At 32.6% G+C, this 17,841-nt stretch overlaps 1 protein-coding gene across 2 annotated transcripts in view; it reads left to right on the top strand.

The window, feature by feature from the left end:
* Positions 1 to 17,841, top strand: part of CLPX (caseinolytic mitochondrial matrix peptidase chaperone subunit X) — a 35,694-nt gene that overhangs the window by 3,240 nt on the left and 14,613 nt on the right. Inside the window, exons 2-6 of one of the 2 annotated variants that reach the window (XM_006184011.3) lie at positions 4,270 to 4,430; positions 5,413 to 5,530; positions 13,099 to 13,253; positions 14,933 to 15,092; positions 16,676 to 16,717. In XM_006184011.3, the coding sequence (XP_006184073.1) occupies positions 4,270 to 4,430; positions 5,413 to 5,530; positions 13,099 to 13,253; positions 14,933 to 15,092; positions 16,676 to 16,717 (636 nt within the window). The remainder of the gene's footprint in view (positions 1 to 4,269; positions 4,431 to 5,412; positions 5,531 to 13,098; positions 13,254 to 14,932; positions 15,093 to 16,675; positions 16,718 to 17,841) is intronic. The other variant, XM_032480942.1, reaches the window with a different exon arrangement.

The raw sequence follows: 17,841 nt of genomic DNA on the forward strand, positions 1-17,841 counted from the left end.
TCTACTTGAATTCTGGCTTTCAATATTGATGTATAGTTTTAAAAATGTACTTTGCGTATATAACAGTCAGTTTGCAGTCTAAATATGTATATTCAGAAATGCTTGATTGCATTTCCAAGTGACTAGGTCTGAATTTGGCCTTGTGCAAGAATTTTGGGATCCTGTGTAACTCCCTTGATTTCTGGATGCTTTCTGTCCTTGTCCATTTGCAAGGGTGTCACTTCATGTGGGTGTAAATGAAAATTGAAGATGCTCAAACATGTTGGTTGGCGTCCATAATTTTTATGATAGTTACATAATCTGCCTACCTTAATAGTTTTTAGTTAGATTTTAGTTACCTCCCTCCCTCCATATCTCCCTCTCTCCCTTTCCCTCTCTTGTAGTTAAATCCAGTACAAATTAAATAAGACAAAATGTGTAAATGTTAGAGCATCTTTATTTCTGGAATTGCAGACTATTTCCTAATCAGCATTTCTCTTTTCTTGGTGAAAACCTATCCAACATTTTTAAACTTGAGGAAAGCGCTCATAGTAGTGATGTTATTTTTCTTTATTAAGAAGTATTCAGAATTGTTGAGACAGTAACTTGGGCATAAAATGAAAATTTGAGATTAAAAAGCAGTAAGCATCTAGTAAGTTGCCAGTATTGTTTGTGAGTTTTTGTTGAGTTTTTTTTCCAATTTATGTTAGAGGTTAGAGGCCAAGTGTTCAAGTGGGCATTTAACCTGATTTGCCATTTCATCAGTTATTATATACTTAACTATTGTCACTACAAATAGCTAATTTTTAATTTTCATTAGTTCTTTTGCTGTATTTCTAAAATGCAAATTAAAGATAGGTTTATCTTTTAAGCTGAATCATTTGTATATTTTTGGAGAATGCTTAGTTCAAGATTGAATATAGGAAGTCAAATACTTAAAAATAGAAAAAATTACTCTAGTTTTTTTTTTTTACATTTTTTATTGAGTTACAGTCATTTTACAATGTTGTATCAAATTCCAGTGTAGAGCACAATTTTTCAGTTATACATGAACATACATATATTCATTGTCAGTTTGTTTTTTTTTTTGCTGTGAGCTAACTCTTCTAGTTTTCAATAGTCCTAAAATCATTGTACCTTATTCTAATACTTTTTTTTTTAAAAACAGCTGCTCTGAAGCTCAGAGCTTTATTCATATGACAAAAGTTTTGTAAATGGTTTAACTTTTTAACTGTCTTCTGTCGTTGTTGCCAAGTAGTCTTTTGAAATATACTTTACAGAAATACTTCCCATTTTTGGCTTTTAGGGTGCTTTGTTTTGCTGATATCTCAAAATATTGTTTATATTTTCCACTACTTTGAAATCATGGTACTTATTTAAAAAGCTGTTAGATCTTATATAATCTTGTTAGTTAAGAAGCATATTTTTATAATATTTTGATAACTTCTTCAGTATAATTGGTTTCCTCTGTTATGTATTTTATTCTATACATTTAAAAACATTATTCTGAATAGGCTTCACCAGTCTGGCAAAGGGGTTCATGGCACAAAAAGGGTTTAAAAACTCCTGATTGGTTTCATGCAATGATTTCTATAATATAATAATATATAATAAATAATAACAAATGAGGATGTCAGATGATTAGTGAATGACTGTTCATTTTTTTTTTAGTAAAGTGGCTTTAAAAAGTGTGGTCCCAAGACCAGCAACAGCATGATTACCTGGAATCTTGTTAGAAATACATTCTTGGGTCCCACCTCACACCTTCTGAATCAGAACCAGGGAAGATCCCCTGTAGTCTGTGCTTTAACAAGCCCTCAAGGTGATTCTAATGCATGCCCAAGTTTGGGAACCGATGGTTTAGTATTTATAGCATCTTGTTGGTATAGCCCATAGATTATAGAATGTTAAAATAGCACTACAGTACCATACCAGCAGGGCGAGCAAAGAAATTTTTAAATTTAGAAGTTTCAATGACATGAACATTTTTAGATAGTATTTTCTGTGATGACTGTATGGTTGCGTTGGCTTCATACATTACTTGTTATTTAAGGTGAAGGACTTAACTTTTCTTTCTATCAAGTAGATGTTAAAAGGATCATGCTCGTAATTTTTATTTCTCTTATTAAATTCCCAAAGGTAATTACTTTTTAGCTTATTTTCTAATAATACTAGATGCTGTGAATTGTTGAACACTATTTTAAAAAATGTATTTTATTGTAGGTGGGGCTAAAACATTGTATGTGATAACTTCAAGGCTAAGTATTGTTCTAAATAATCCAAGTACAAATAACCTCACATAAAGCTTGTTATAATTGTAGTTTTCTTTGTGAATACATCGTAATGGTTCAATTAAAAGGTAACACTTGTTACATAGATTATAATTATTTATTGTATCATGCTGCCTTTGATATAAATTTACTACGGATGTTTTTGAACATTCTTGATTTTCTATGGATGTTTTTGAACATTCTTGATTTTATCTATCCCTCTTCCCCATTACTTTTTTTTTTGACTTGCTTTTTAGATGGACAGTCTTTAAATCACAATATGTCCTTGGAAAAACATTAATGTTAAGCTTCAAATTTGTGAACTACCTTAGATCTCATTCTAATGAGAGTAATGGCTATCATCATTTGCTGTAAGAAATGGAAATGTTATACTTGAGAAAATTTGAATTGTCTTTTGAAAACATTGCTTAGTAGGAAAACATCAAATGTCGTTTTTTTTTTCCTCATTAATATTTAAACTTAGTAGTGTTAAGCAAAATTTTACAGTCTTCGGATTGGGGCCAGGGTGTCATAAACCTTAATCCTTTTTTGGTGTTCTTTGTAAATTTATATAGAAATGAGACAGTTTGCTTCCTCTTATTTGTATCTTTCCTAAGTAGTTTGGTGGCTTCATTTTTGTACTTTGTGAAACTGGAGATGGCTTACCATGATAAGTAAATAAATAAACTACTTGTTCTAACAGTGTCCAGAATTGTGTTGGAAAATGGGAGTTAGCAAAACAGCAAATTATATAGCTAAGCAACTGTTTTTGAATTATTTGAAGTACATAACTTTCAACCAGTTTTTGCATTTGGATACAATATATACACATGTGCATGATCTCTTAAAAGCTCTTAATAGGTGTAGAAATAAAAATTTAAATCCTGAGTTGAGAATTTTGCAGGGAATAAAATGAGAGAGGCAGAATCAGTTTCTTAAATTTATTTAACTATTAACTTTACCCCTCCCCACTTTTGCTTGTTTATTACCTTCTAACAGCACTCAGGTAAACCGCTTGGAAATTTCCTTCTTGGCGATTCATTAATGTACTTTAGCTTATGCAAGGTTCTGAGTAACCCTACAATACTGAAATCTATGGAATTTTGTTTAACCTACAACCATTCAATTTTCTCGTGTAGAGAACACTCTTTTAAAGACACAGTTTGGGAAACGCTGCCTCACAGTATATAGTATGGCTTTTTTGCCATTGACTGTAATTTATTTGGGGGCTTATTTTGCATTTATAGAGAAAAAGCAGGGGTCAGCAAACAGTGACTCTGTGGACCAAATCTGGCCACACTCATTTGCTTACATATTGTTTACATTTACTTTCAGGTTACAGAGAGAGTAGTTGAGACTGAGACTACATACATGGCCACAAAGCTGAAAATACTTACTATCCTGGTCCTTTACAAAAAAAGTCTTCCAGCTAAGTCAGTGATCAACCTATATCCTTTTTAAGAATTTTGACTTCAAATATGGCAAAAGGTTAAAATGTTTGAAAGCAGGATAGTGGTTACACAGTCTGTTTTATTGAATTATATTTATTTTTTCTATAGGATTGAAATATTTCATTTAAACATGTGTTTTAATGAACAGCACATAACTTTTCAAGGAACATTTGAAATTTGTTGCCATTGTTGCACATATTATCCCCATATAACCAAAGAGACAAATAAGAGTTCAATTGTTTACTCTCATTGATAGAAATAATATAAGAAGTATAAGAATATAGGGCATAAATGGTCTTTTTCCCCTGCAGATGAGATAGATGCTGAACTACTTATCTCTCAGACTTTGGAAGAGCCACTCATTGTTCTGACCTGGGTGGTCGCTCCTCACTTCCAAAGCACAGGTCTGGCCTATTTTTGAGGATGGTGTTACCAGTTTGTACTACTGCTGTGAAAACTATAGCTTTTTCAACCTCCTCTATGCTTAAGGAATTTTTGTTTCCAGGGGATTTATTGAAGGCATGTTAATATTTGATGTGTGAACTAAATAAATTTCATTATCTTTTCAGGTATTTCTTGTGGTCGCATTCATATACCCATCTTAGGAAGGCTTGGGGCGTTTGAAACTCAGCTTCTACGAAGAGCTCCTTTTAGAGCCTTTACAGAAACACCAGCATACTTTGCCTCAAAAGATGGAATGAGTAAAGATGGCTCTGGAGATGGAAATAAGGTATTTTATCTTTATTGGCATCCATACATATATTTGACTTCCCTCATTTAAACAATTGATTATAGTAATAGCACTCTGTATTTTATTGGTTTATATGTTTTCTGTAGGAAATGTGAAATAAATAAAATGATCTAAAAAATTTTATGTAATTTTATTTTGTGTTTCAGTCTGAACCATAAAGTAGTTTGATAAGCATTGCACTTAGTAAGCAGTAGTTAAAATTTCTAACAACCCAAAGCAGTAAAGAAGCTTCATTAAATAATCTATGTAGTTAGTCTGTGATAGTTGGATTAGGAATAGCCATCATTTTCTGCTTCCACACAGCTCTCAAAACTCAGGCTAGTATTAGCCTTACTTCATCCTCTACCTGAAACTCTTGGATATCTGTATGACTTAATGTTGGGCTGCTCTCTAGCTAGCAAGTAGGCAATTGGTGATTGTATTGGGTCAGTGAATTATCAGGTTTTTTTAAATTATGTGTATTTGACTAACACTTGAGTTAATAATATGTGTGAGAGACAAAATGCTAGGTGATTTCATACCCACACTTAATTCTAAAAATGACTCTAAAGTAGGTAAAATTATCCCTATTCTAGAGATGATAAAAGTTGGATTCAAGAAAGTTAAGTCACTACTTGCCATGATTAATAACTCCTGATTCAATTTCTTTAAAATGTAGTTTTTTACGTATAGTAACTTTTTTTCCTAGAGCTTATTGACTGTCATTGAAAGAAAGCTAATTGTTATGCACTCTGGCATATACCATGGAAGGAAGGAGTACTGTAAATACGTGTTTACTAGAAATTATATTTTTTTTTATAACCAGTGATCATAGAGATTTAAATTATACTAATAATTCTATTCTAGAAACTGTAAAGATTAGAAGATTGATTATAAACAGTAGAGTTTATATTTGAGTTATATGGTGGTTGCCTGAAAGTAATAATTGACACTTTATTTTTTTCTCCTCCACGAACATTAGAAATCAGCAAGTGAGGGAAGCAGTAAGAAATCAGGCTCTGGGAATTCTGGGAAAGGTGGAAACCAGCTTCGCTGTCCTAAATGTGGCGACTTATGCACACATGTAGAGACTTTCGTGTGTAAGTATTACTTCTACTGTTATTTTTTTCCCTGCCTTTTATATAAATCATTAATTGCGTAGAAATATATAAATTATATAAAGCAGAATTATTTTCTTCCTGAGCTTACATGACTCTCTGTTATGTTCACCAGATACTAAAAATCCCCAAGACTAGTTAGTAATACTTTGTACTATCGTGTAAGAGAAAATTTAAGAAAACTATTTACTTCTTTATTTTGCTTACATGTGTTTATATAAAATTTGGATTTTGTGAGTTTTTATGTAGTAACCATTAAGCTGTAGGAGAAGCAAGGCTTATTTATTTTGTATTTATTACTTCATTCTTCAAATACCTATTAAGCATCTCATATAGCTAGAGAAGTCAGACATTCAAATATGAAGGTATTTTCCATCTCTGTATACTAATCAGGGGAGCTAAGCCCTCAATTTTAGGAAGTCTCTGATAGTGATTAGTGATTTAAACACTAGAGAAGGAAGAAATCAACAGTTCTATTTTTGCTGTTAGTGTCAGTGACTCTTTCTGAATTGCAGAGATGCTACTGCTGATACTTGATGAATCAGATAACTAATTTTCTACATGATTAGAATTAATGGTAGTGATTCAAGAGTACTTTGCACTACTGTGTCAGCATGGTACATGCAATACAGTCCAATTGTGAAAAGGTTGATGGTCAGGTTTGGCAGAAGTTTTGGTTTCTAATGACTAGTTGGAGAGGATTCTTTGTATTCTAACCCAAATATTGAGACTTCAGTTACAGTTTCACATTTATCATTAATGTTAATTGGTCACTATATGGAAAAGTGTTACAAGTAGCGTGTCTTTACAGCTTTGAAGAGACTTTTAAAATGTTTCCATTCTGTAGCTGGAATGTTGAGGTTCTCTTTGTGGTTGTGCCTAGTAGGAGATCAAAGAGAAGAATCAGTCAATGAAAATTTAGATTGCAGCATAAGATGAAAGTAGTAGACCTGGATGATATAATTTCTAAGTAACATTTGCTATTAACAAATTTCATGCTATATAATAAAATTTCAGTAAGTCTGAGGATTGCTCAGTTCATACTGGCAGTGTTGTATTGCATTTATTTTAATCAAGAAATTTTCCTCTTTTTTTTCCCCAAAGAAAGATTTCCACCTTTATTAGGCCTATAATTCTACTCTTCTTGGAGTAGAAAAGGAAAGAAACTAACATTTAATAAATGCCAGTATATGTAATTTTATTCTTGCAGTCTTATTTTTGTTAGGACAGAGAATATCCTCATTTTTATAAATGAAGAAGCTGAAGTTGAATAAGTTTCAGTAAATCATCCAAGGTCACAGAGCAGTGAAGATTTCCTGTTTAGAAGTTCCTTTCCTATTCAGAAATTCCTAAGTGATACCTTTCTACCAACGGGAATTGTTTCGGGATAAACTAGGTCTTCCTGAGATTAAATTTTTCTCTTATACAATGTTTTCAACTTCCCAGATTGTATAAGTCAGTGAGGGTGATTGTTAAACATACAGATTCCCACCTTCCCATTAAGATTATCTAGATGTTTGAAAACAATTATAGGTATGTTACATGTATGACTGAAACATTATGCTGTACACCAGGAATTGATGCACCATTGGAAACTGACTATACTTCAGTAAAAAATAAAAAAAGATTATCTAGATGTTGGATGGGGTCCTAGAATCTGATATTTAACGAGACCAACTGTGAAAAACACTATAGTTTAGTGTTATCTAATCAACTCAAGGCTGTTTGGAATTCTAATTAGGGAGGGGTAAGTGGGAGTAGAGAATGTGGAAGAAAAGAGTAAAAGAAGAGTACATACTTATACATAATTTAGTAAACAAATACCTGTTAAATCAGACGGTGCTCAGCTGAGACCATACACAGATGAGCATGACACTGTCCCTGTCGTCTGGAGCTTTGCTACGCAGGAGTAGGAGGCCCCAGCAGTGTGTTGAGGCCCTCTTCCCTTGGTTTTGCTGGTCCATAATAAAAGTCTCTTCAGAATACATCCCTTTTGAATACTGAGGATCTTCTGTGTCTGCTCATTGAAAATTGGGTCATCCTAGTTCTAAAGAGTTTTGTTTGAATCTGCATCTCTTTAGTTAATACTTCATAAACATCTTTTTATATGATTTTTGGTCCTTTGTAATCTTTTGTTTAGGCCTGTTTAGGTAATTATCTACTTTTTCATCATTTAAAATTATTTTTAATTACCTGAGAAATACATGTGTATATCTCCCTTTGTTAAAAAAGTAGAACGTTATAGTAATGCTAAAGATATATTTCTGTAATGTATCTTCATCAAACATGTAACTTTTAAGAAGCATAAGTGATTTAATAGTGTTCATATTTTTGCAGATTGCTTTTTTTCAATTCAGCAATGTTTTGAGAGCTAAGTATGTTAATACATACAAGTCTAGTCCTTTCCTTTTTAAAATTTTAAATTTTTTATTGAGCTATCATTCGTATATCATACAATTCACCCTTTCAAAGGGTACATTGCAGAGTTTTTAGTATATTCATGAAGTTGTACAATCATCACCAGTATCTAATTCCAAGACATTTTCATCACCCCAGAAAGAAACCCCATACCCCTTGGCAGTCACTTTCCACCCTTTCCTTTCCCAGTCTTGGCAACCGTTAACCTACTTGCAGTCTCTATGGATTTGTCTATTCTGGATATTTCACATAAATAGAATTATACATTATGTGACATTTTCTGTCTGGCTTTTTTCACTTAATGTGTTTTCAAGGTGATCTGTGTTATATTATGTATCAATACTTTATTGCTTTTTATGGCTGAATAGTGTTCCATTGCTTATTCATTCATCAGTTGATGGACATTTGAGTTATTTCTGCTTGTTGGCTAATATAAATAATGCTACTACGGACATTTGTTTATAAGTTTTTGTGTGTACATGTGTTTTTACTTTTCTTGCATATATGCTTAGGAATGGAATTGCTGGGTGAAATGGTAACTCTTTATTTAGCTTTTTAAGGAACTGCCAGACTTTTACACCGTGGCTGTACCATTTTACAACTTAGCTAATGAAGGGTTCCAATTTTTCCACATCCTCTTCAACATTTATGTTTTTTTTATTGTACCCACCATAGGGATATGAAATGGTATTTTATCATGGTTTTGGTTTATGTTTTCCTAATGAATAAAGATGTTAAGTGTCTTTTCATGTGCTCATTGACCCTTTGTATATCTTCTTTGGAAAAAAGACTTTAAATTTTTTGTCCATTGTTAAATTGTTTTTTTTTTCTATTGTTGAGTTATAAGAGTTCTTCATATATTCTGAGTACTAGACCCTTATCTAGATAGGTGATTTGCAAATATTTTTTCTCATTCTGGGGGTAGTTATTTGCTTTTAAATACTGATACCAGGAGTCAGCAAACTTTTCTATAAAGGCCAAATAATAAATATTTTAGACTTTGTGGGACACATGGTCCCTGGTGTGACTTTTCTCCTTTGCTGTTATAGTGTGAAAGCAACCACAGACAATGTAAATGAATGGGGATGGCTTTGTTCCAATGATATTTTGTATATGGGTGCTGAAACATACAACTTTCAGTGTCATTTTTTTCTCAGATGTAAAAACTATTCTTAGCTCACTGATCTTGCTGTACGTACTTTATCTCACAAGTAATTTGTAATCATTTTTATTTTTTTTTATAGTATTACTCTTGCTTGACTAACTTTGTTGAAATAAAATACCATTTTTATAGACACTGTTACGAATATAGAGAAGATCATTAGAAATTGAAATAAGAATAATACCTAAGATTGTTGATCACAAGGATATATACTATTTCTTTCATTTTCCCCTGCTCATTTGAAGAATAACTTGTCAAGGATGATTAGTTCATCTACTTTTATTTAAGGTAGAGTCTTAAGTAGTGGTTAAGTAGTAGTAGTAGGTAGTTTTTATTTTTTTGTGTCTAATACTTTTTGAAAGCTTACTATAATTGTATGTCTCATAGGTTAGGAATAAACTTTTCTGCAATGGCTTAGGGATTTTATTTTGGACACTGAAACTTGTTCAAAAGTGTGAAGAACTTTCATTTAAACAAATATCCTGAAAAAGTTCTTACTAAGGTAGTCTTTCTCACTACCAGTGAGGTATCACCTCACCAGTAAGAATGGCCATCATTCAGAAGTCCACAAATGATAAATACTGGAGAGGGTATGGAGAACAGGGAACCCTCCTACACTGCTAGTGGGTATGTAGTTTGGTGCAGCCATTATGGAAGACAGTATGGAGACTCCTCAAAAGACTAAAAATAGACTTACCACATGATCCAGCAGTCCTACTCCTGGGCATGTATCCAGAGGGAACTCTTAATTCAAAAAGATACATGCACCCCAGTATTCACAGCAGCACTATTTACAGCAGCCAAGACATGAAAGCAACCTAAATGTCCATCGACAGATGACTTGATAAAGAAGTTGTGATATATTTATACAATGGAATACTACTCAGCCATGAAAAGAATAAAATAATGCCATTTGCAGCAACATGGATGGACCTGGAGATCGTTATTCTAAGTGAAGTAACCAGAAAGAGAAAGAAAAATACCATATGATACCTCTCATATGTGGAATCTTAGAGGAAAAAGAGGGCATCTACAAAACAGAAAGAGACTAACAGACATAGTAAACAAACTTTTTTTAAAAACACCTTTATTGTGGTATGGTTCCTGTAAACTACACATATTTCAGATATACAATTTAATGAATTTTGATAGATGTATACACCCATGAAACCACCACAATTAAGATAGCTAATATTTCCAACATTCCCCAAGAGGTGCAATTTTTGAATTCTCAGTTTATTCCTTCCCACCGTCTTTAACCGCTGGTAACTAAAAGTTTGTTCTCTATGTCTGTGAGTCTGTTTCTGTTTTGTAGATAAATTCATTTGTGTTTTTTTTTTTTAAGATTCTACATATAAGTAATATCATATGGCCTTTTTTTGCTCTGGCTTACTTCATTTAGAATGACTATCTCTAGGTCTATCCATGTTGCTGCAGAAGGCATCATTTTATTCTTTTTTATGGCTGAGTAGTGTTATATATATATATATATATATGGATATGTATGGAGATATATGGAGATAGATATATGTGTGTGTGTGTGTGTGTGTACATCTGTACACACCTTCTTTATCCAGTCATCTGTTGATGGACATTTAGGTTGCTTCCATGTCTTGGCTATTGTAAACAGTGCTGCTGTGAACATTGAGGTGCATGTATCTTTTCGAATTAGAGTTCCCTCTGGATATATGTCCAGAAGTGGGATTGCTGGATCATGTGGTGTGTCTATTTTTAGTTTTTTGAGGAACTTCCATACTGTCCTCCATAGTGGCTGCACCAATTTACTTTCTCACCAAGTAAACAATCTTACGGTTACTAGGGGAAAGGGATGGGAAGGGATAAATTTGGCAGTTAAAGATTTGCAAATATTAACTACTATATATAAAAATAAACAGATTTCTTCTGTATAGCATAGGGAACCATATTCAATATCTTGTAATAACCTTTTATGAAAATGAATATATATATGTATGATTGGGACATTATGCTGTACACCAGAAATTGATACATGGTAACTAACTACACTTCAATTTTAAAAAAAGGTAGTCTTTCTGTTGTTGGTAATACTATACATGCAGGTTTATTGGAATCAGTATTCTGTTTATAAAGAAATACAGGATGTGTGTAGTAATCGTTTAAAGGAAAGAGGTTTTTTAAAATCCCCTTATAATTTAACAGAATTAGATTTTTGCCCCTTGGTTTTAAGAGTAAAAAATACGCATTGCAATGTTTGTTTTTCTGACAGTGAAACTAAATCCTTGAACTTGGGTATATGTTGAACATGTTTCAGTGTAAAAGTGTATTGCAGATATTCAGGTAGAATTTAAGCAACTCTTCAGCTAAGCAAAGAGGAATGTTATTTTGTCAGTGTTTAATCTCTTTCCCTTTGACCTAATTTCTTCAAAGAAATATTTTGTTCTTGTGTTCCTAGGCCAGATTTTCCCGTCACACAGCCTAAACTAGATCAGAGGCTTCTTTGCCCTTTAATCCTTGCCCTGTTTACCATCAGTAACAATTATAAGCTGGTGCCTCATCATGAAATAAAGACACTGTCTTTCCCATTGATGGAAAATGGTGATAATGTATTTGGGTTTGTGTTAATTAGAGGTACTTGGAATAGCTTGATCTTTAGGGAAGCACTTTTTTTTAATAGGTGATCGATAAATAGAATAGATGAATGATCCCTTGTCTCGTTTAAAATTTGTGACTGGAATTTGTCTAAAATGTATTTTTGATTGGCCTTGTGTTTAAGAACAGACATCTAAGAATTAAATTGATTGAATCAATAGTTAAATTTATTTTTTTTAATGTGACATTGTTTTTTAAAAATTTGGATTTTTTTTTTTGGAAGATTGAGATGTGCTTGCCAATGCAGTTTTTCCTTTAATCTGTATATAGGTAGTTTTAGTTTTCCCAAAGGAGAGAGATTCCTATAGTTTTAAAAATTCTTTTTCTTTGCCTTTTTTATTTGTTTAGTTAGGTTATACAAAGGTAACCCAAAAATGTATTACCTAGACTTGCCAACGTGTGACTAATTCCTATGTATCTTTTGCACTGTATCTGTTAATAGTCTGTAGTCTAATAGTCTAATAGTCTAATATGGGATTCTCTTCCCATGCTGCTTTCTGAGGTCCCTGGTTACCATTGATAGGATTAGGTTTAGAGAAGTTTAAGAATATATGTTCATATGTCTGAATCCTAAATGAGAGAAAAGAAGAAATCAGCTTTGGTTTAAACACAGGGTGCCCGTAGCTGAAGCCTTGGCATTGAGAAACCCTTTTTACCTTCACTTAACTCCCCTTGTGTTATTTTCAAAAGCTGTATGATTAATACAATATTGAATTAATAATTCAGTATGACTGAGAATATTGTTATTTTGTTTCTTAGTGGTTTTTAGGTCAAAGAAATAGGAATTAGTGAAGTAGTTAAAGTTGAAAATAAAGAAGGTATGATTTTATATATTTACCAAGTCAAGGTTTTAAAAATTCTTACAGGTTTGAAAAGAACCTTAAGAATATAGTTTTTAGGGATTAAAATTGATTTTTCTTTCAACTTTTGTATATGTTTATAATTTTTTGTAATAAAATATTGGAAAAATAGAATAATTTACTTGTACTTTGCTTTTTTCACAGTTTATTTGTCCAAGTATTTCAATAAAATAATTACTTAATATAGTGTTAGAGTTTAGAACTTAATTTTTAAAATTTAGTGAATGGGGAAGTTGAAAGGATTTCAACCAATCTTTTCTGTAGATGAAGTCTATTACAAGTGAAAGAACCTAGTTGAAATGAGCAAAATGTAGTTATCTGAACTCATCTTTATCATTTATCTAGGTGTAAACTAGGCTGTTTATTGTGGCTTGTGAAGTGAACTACAAGCATTCTGTCAAGTACACGGTTTTCATTTTCAGTGAATCTTTAAGGTTAAACACAATTTGATTTATTTTTCTCTGCTGACCTTTCTTTTACAGCATCTACCCGTTTTGTGAAGTGTGAAAAATGTCATCATTTTTTTGTTGTGCTATCAGAAGCAGACTCAAAGAAAAGCGTAATTAAAGAACCTGAATCAGCAGCAGAGGCTGTAAAATTGGCATTCCAACAGAGGCCGCCTCCTCCCCCCAAGAAGGTATAGCTCCAAGCTCAGCCTTACAAGCATTTTATCTTGAAAACATTTTATTGCTTCCCTCTCTCCAGTTTACATTAAATCTTAATACTAGTATCTAAATAAGTATTATAAGTTCTTAATATGGACTATATCTTGCTGAATTGTTATCGATATTTGATACTTGAAATTTAGGTGTGGAGTCCATTGCTGTTTTCCTGTGTCATGATGACTGTATTCAGTTATAATGAAATATAGTTGATGATGATTAAAGTGGTATTAATACTAAATAAATCTAGTGCTCACTTCAGCAGCACATACTCTGAAAATACTAAATAAATCTAAAATGATATCCTTAAAATAGAGCAACTATGGATTTATTTTTATTAGTTTGGGCCTGTAATACCAACCTGCAGCTTTTCATCCTTAGATTAATCTACTTTATGGTAGAACAGCTTCAGGCTAACAATAAAAGCACGCAGTTTTTTTCATAACCAATGTGCCAGGGCTCTCCTGTATAGCACTCTGGCTTGTGGTATGGGCTTTTTCTAGGAGTCTCAGACAGATTGTGATTTGTCCGTAAGAAACACAGCAGAGTGTACCACCAGCTCCACTGGGTCGTTGTCGTGCGCTTTCTGAGAAGGAGGAGCCCTGCTCCTGGGCTGTGTGCCCTCTGTTCTGGCCATACATCAGATAGTTGCACACTTAGTTATTTCTCACCTATGTCTGCCTCAGTGTGGCTTTCTTCTACTGTTTAGATGCTAGTGTATTTGTCTCTAATTCCAAATGTGCTGTGGCAGATTTAATAATTCACGGGTATAATTTGTGAGGAATGGCAATTTTTAAACTCTGTAATAAAATGCATAGAGTCAACAACTAAGGAATTTGTCGTGTAAAGATAATATAGTAGAAAATATAGCGAATTTGTGTAGACTTTAGACATCTGAGTCAAAGTTGTAGAAAATGAATAAGCAATTTTTTGCTTATAAATAATAAATAAAAAAGCTATTTTAAGGAGTTAGTGAATATTAACAGTTAATTTCTGTTTACTAAAAGTTGAAGGAATTCACCCCAGGTTCGAAACTGTAGGCAGTATCCAACTTTCAAATAAAGCTTTAGTTTCTACCAAGAATAGGTCTTTTAGATTGCCATGTAGATAAATGCATAGCTTTAAAGTGAATATCTGAGAAAAAGTTAAATTTTTGAGTATTAAAACATTTATACTGGTGATTTAACTTTTTATTATACTGCCTATTTTGAAAAAGGTAATTTTATATATTATCTTTGTGAAGAATATTATTCGTATGATTGTGAAAGGTGTAGAAAGGATTTTTTAAAGTAATTTACATTAATGATAATAACTTTATACCCGTGGTAGCAAGTGGAGGTGTTCTAAGTGACTTTAATATTAACTTTCAAAAATTAGGATTAATGACATTGTTTATAGAATAGAAACTGGCATAACACTATAAGAGTACAACGATACCTTTTTAAGCTAAAGAGCAAATAAACTGTGTTTTTGTTCCTTTAGGGTTCGGGGCCTCTGTATCATTGCTACCTGGTGTATCATGCCCCTGGCATTTTGTTTTGATGAGTCTTTGTTCAAATTTTAAACTGTAAGCAAATGAGCTCAGTATATGACTTTTTAATGTGTATTTTTGTGATAGCTCATAGTAAATTATTAATATGTAATCATTTTTCAGATTTATAACTACCTCGACAAGTACGTTGTTGGCCAGTCATTTGCTAAGAAGGTGCTTTCAGTTGCTGTGTACAATCATTATAAAAGAATATATAATAATATCCCAGCTAATTTGAGACAGCAAGCAGAGGTTGAGAAGCAAACATCATTAACTCCTAGAGGTTAGTGTTTTGATAATTGACCAAAATAGAGATTACTGTGCCTAGAGTGCAACTCCTTGCTTTTGTCTTAAAATACTTTTAGTATAGTATAACATTTTTCAAAATGCAGGTCACTTCCCATTAGTGGCTCATGAAATCATTTTGGTATGTTGCCAATAGCATTTTTAAAAGAAAGTAAGTGTCAGTAGAAATTACCAGAGTACTTAAAAACTTGTAGTTAAGTATTGTTTCTTAAAACTTTTGTTTTCAGTTTTATGAGCTTGGGTTCTTAATCACACAGTAAAATGTATCTCTCAACAAGTGTCTTAGTGAAAAATGAAAGTCACTGGGGTACAGATTGAGACATCATTTTTGAATTGTAGACTTCACTACAACTAGCTCCCCATGACTGGATCATTGCAGTGCTCTGTACAACTCTGAGTTCTTCTCTTTTGGGTTCAAGATACAGAATTTAATTTGCTTAAGGCAGAGGTATATGGAGATGATAATTTACAGAACATATCCAGCACTCTTTCCTTTTTGGGCCCTAGCTACAGAGTGCAAGGTTAAGGGCAAATTTGTAAGTGACTCAAAGTATAATTCTTGTTAATGATGGATTCTAACATACCAGTATACTGTGTAATCTCAATGTACCGTGGACAGTAACGTGTGTTATATTAGTATAATTTTATTTTAAAAATGTGAATATTAATCATTTGAAGTGTTTTTGTTTGGTTGGTTTTTTTGGTCAAGGAGCTATGGTTTCTTACTTAGTCCTACATACAGCCTATTGTTTTAAATTCTTTTAGTCATCATTTTACAATTTAAAGCTTTTTTATTGTTTGTGGGGGGAGTAGGTAATTAGGTTTATTTATTTATTTTTAGAGGAGGTACTGGGGATTGAACCCAGGACCTTATGCATGCTAGGCATGCGCTCTATCAGTTGAGCTGTACCCTCCCCCCCATCATTTTACAATTTGAAGGAGTTCTGCTAACTACTTTTCGTATTGAATTACTTTTAGTAGCTACTATATATATAACTAATTGGCTCAATGAAGACACTTGTTCACTGGTTGAACCTACTGCAAAATAGTTACGTAGTAGTATCAGTTACTTTATTTTTAGAAAGTGAAAATCACAATAACTAATGGAAGACTTGGAACCTTCATTTTTCTAAGGTCCAATAGCACTGTTTAGTCATGGAGCAAAATGATTTTTTCTGATTCCTTTAGTCAGCAAATCAATAGTTAGGCTGTTCTAGGTGCTGGAAAGCCAATGGGTATATGGTATTTATAGTATGAAGGATTTAAACTCTTACTGAAGACTTACATTATTGCTACTCTTTTCTTATAAATATCAACTTTGTATTTGACAAGTGTGAATATTAGCGACTGGACAGCCATCATTAAGCATGTTTGGGTTTTTTTAATTTAGAAAAGCGTTAGCAAATAAATTTGTTAATAATGTGAAAAGCTAAAAAAACGTTAATGAACATAGTCTTTAAATATATTTGGAAGAGGGGAAGAAGTGGGATGCTCCTTGTTTGTTCCCCTAAACTAAACAGATATATATTTTCATGTTGCCATTTTCATCCTCTTTCTTAGAGTTAGAAATAAGAAGACGAGAGGATGAGTACAGATTTACAAGTAAGTGACCTCTCCTCAGGTCCTCCTCTGTAATCATTCTTCCTTTTGAGATTAACCTCAGTGAAGTATGTCAGCAGTAGTAACAGTAGACATGCATTTGCTTGTGTTTTACCCAAAAAGATACTATATATTATCTAAAGCTATTTATCGGACATGGTATATATAACTTTGGAACAGTTTTGTTCATAGCTAATTTGTGTAGTTTGTAGATGTTGGGTTATTTTAGATATGTGATTTAATCTTTTCTGTTGTGATATTTCTTAAAAGCATAATGTGGAGAGATAAAAAGTATTATATATAGTTTTCCTTTGTAAATATAGATCTGCATATTAATGGGAGTTGTATTTTTAAAAATCCATAGCTTGAGTTTTATATCCTTTTTTTAACCATACAATTAGAGTTGGCCTACTTATAAGTGACAGATTTTGGGAGAGGCAGATTATCTTCCAGCTATTCTTTGCCAGGAACCACACTGTTTATTTTTTGGTGTTTGTGAAACATAGTATATAGACTTGCAAATTCTAAATAAGCCCCAACTCACTGTTGCCAGCCCTAGATTGCCCCATAAACATCAGATGGTCTGATGGAAGTTGTGAAAGGACCTGGGACACTAAGGCTAATGGCCATTATGATATCTTGCACCCATTTCTTTGGAGGTGGATATAGTTGCTACACAGAGGGTAAAGGTTTCAATGGTGTCATAAAAAGATTCACATGGCCTTTTGTATTCCAGTAACTGTAGTAACAAACAAAAGAAGACAATAGATAAGCCAGCATGAACATTTTTCATTTAAAAGTTTGATAATTTTACATTTGCCTTTGAACCAAGTGGTATTATATATCGACTTTTTGAGGTGTCCTGTATATTCAGGGTGAGCCATGAGAACATAACTTGTATACCAGCTCTGGAATGAGATTTATTACATGTAATAAAATGTGCTGTCAATACTATATTCATAAATTTGAGCAGATGGCTAGTGAAACTGCTATGAATTAGTAAAGTCTATAGTGAATATTTTGAAACAAATATCATAAGTGTAGTGATGTTTTTAATGTATGTAGTGATTTAATGTAATTTAAATGTTAGCAAGTAACAGTATTTAAGAACTTAGGTAAAAAGCGAG

Source organism: Camelus ferus, chromosome 6 (assembly GCF_009834535.1).
Source record: "Camelus ferus isolate YT-003-E chromosome 6, BCGSAC_Cfer_1.0, whole genome shotgun sequence".
Classification (NCBI taxonomy): Eukaryota; Metazoa; Chordata; class Mammalia; order Artiodactyla; family Camelidae; genus Camelus; species Camelus ferus.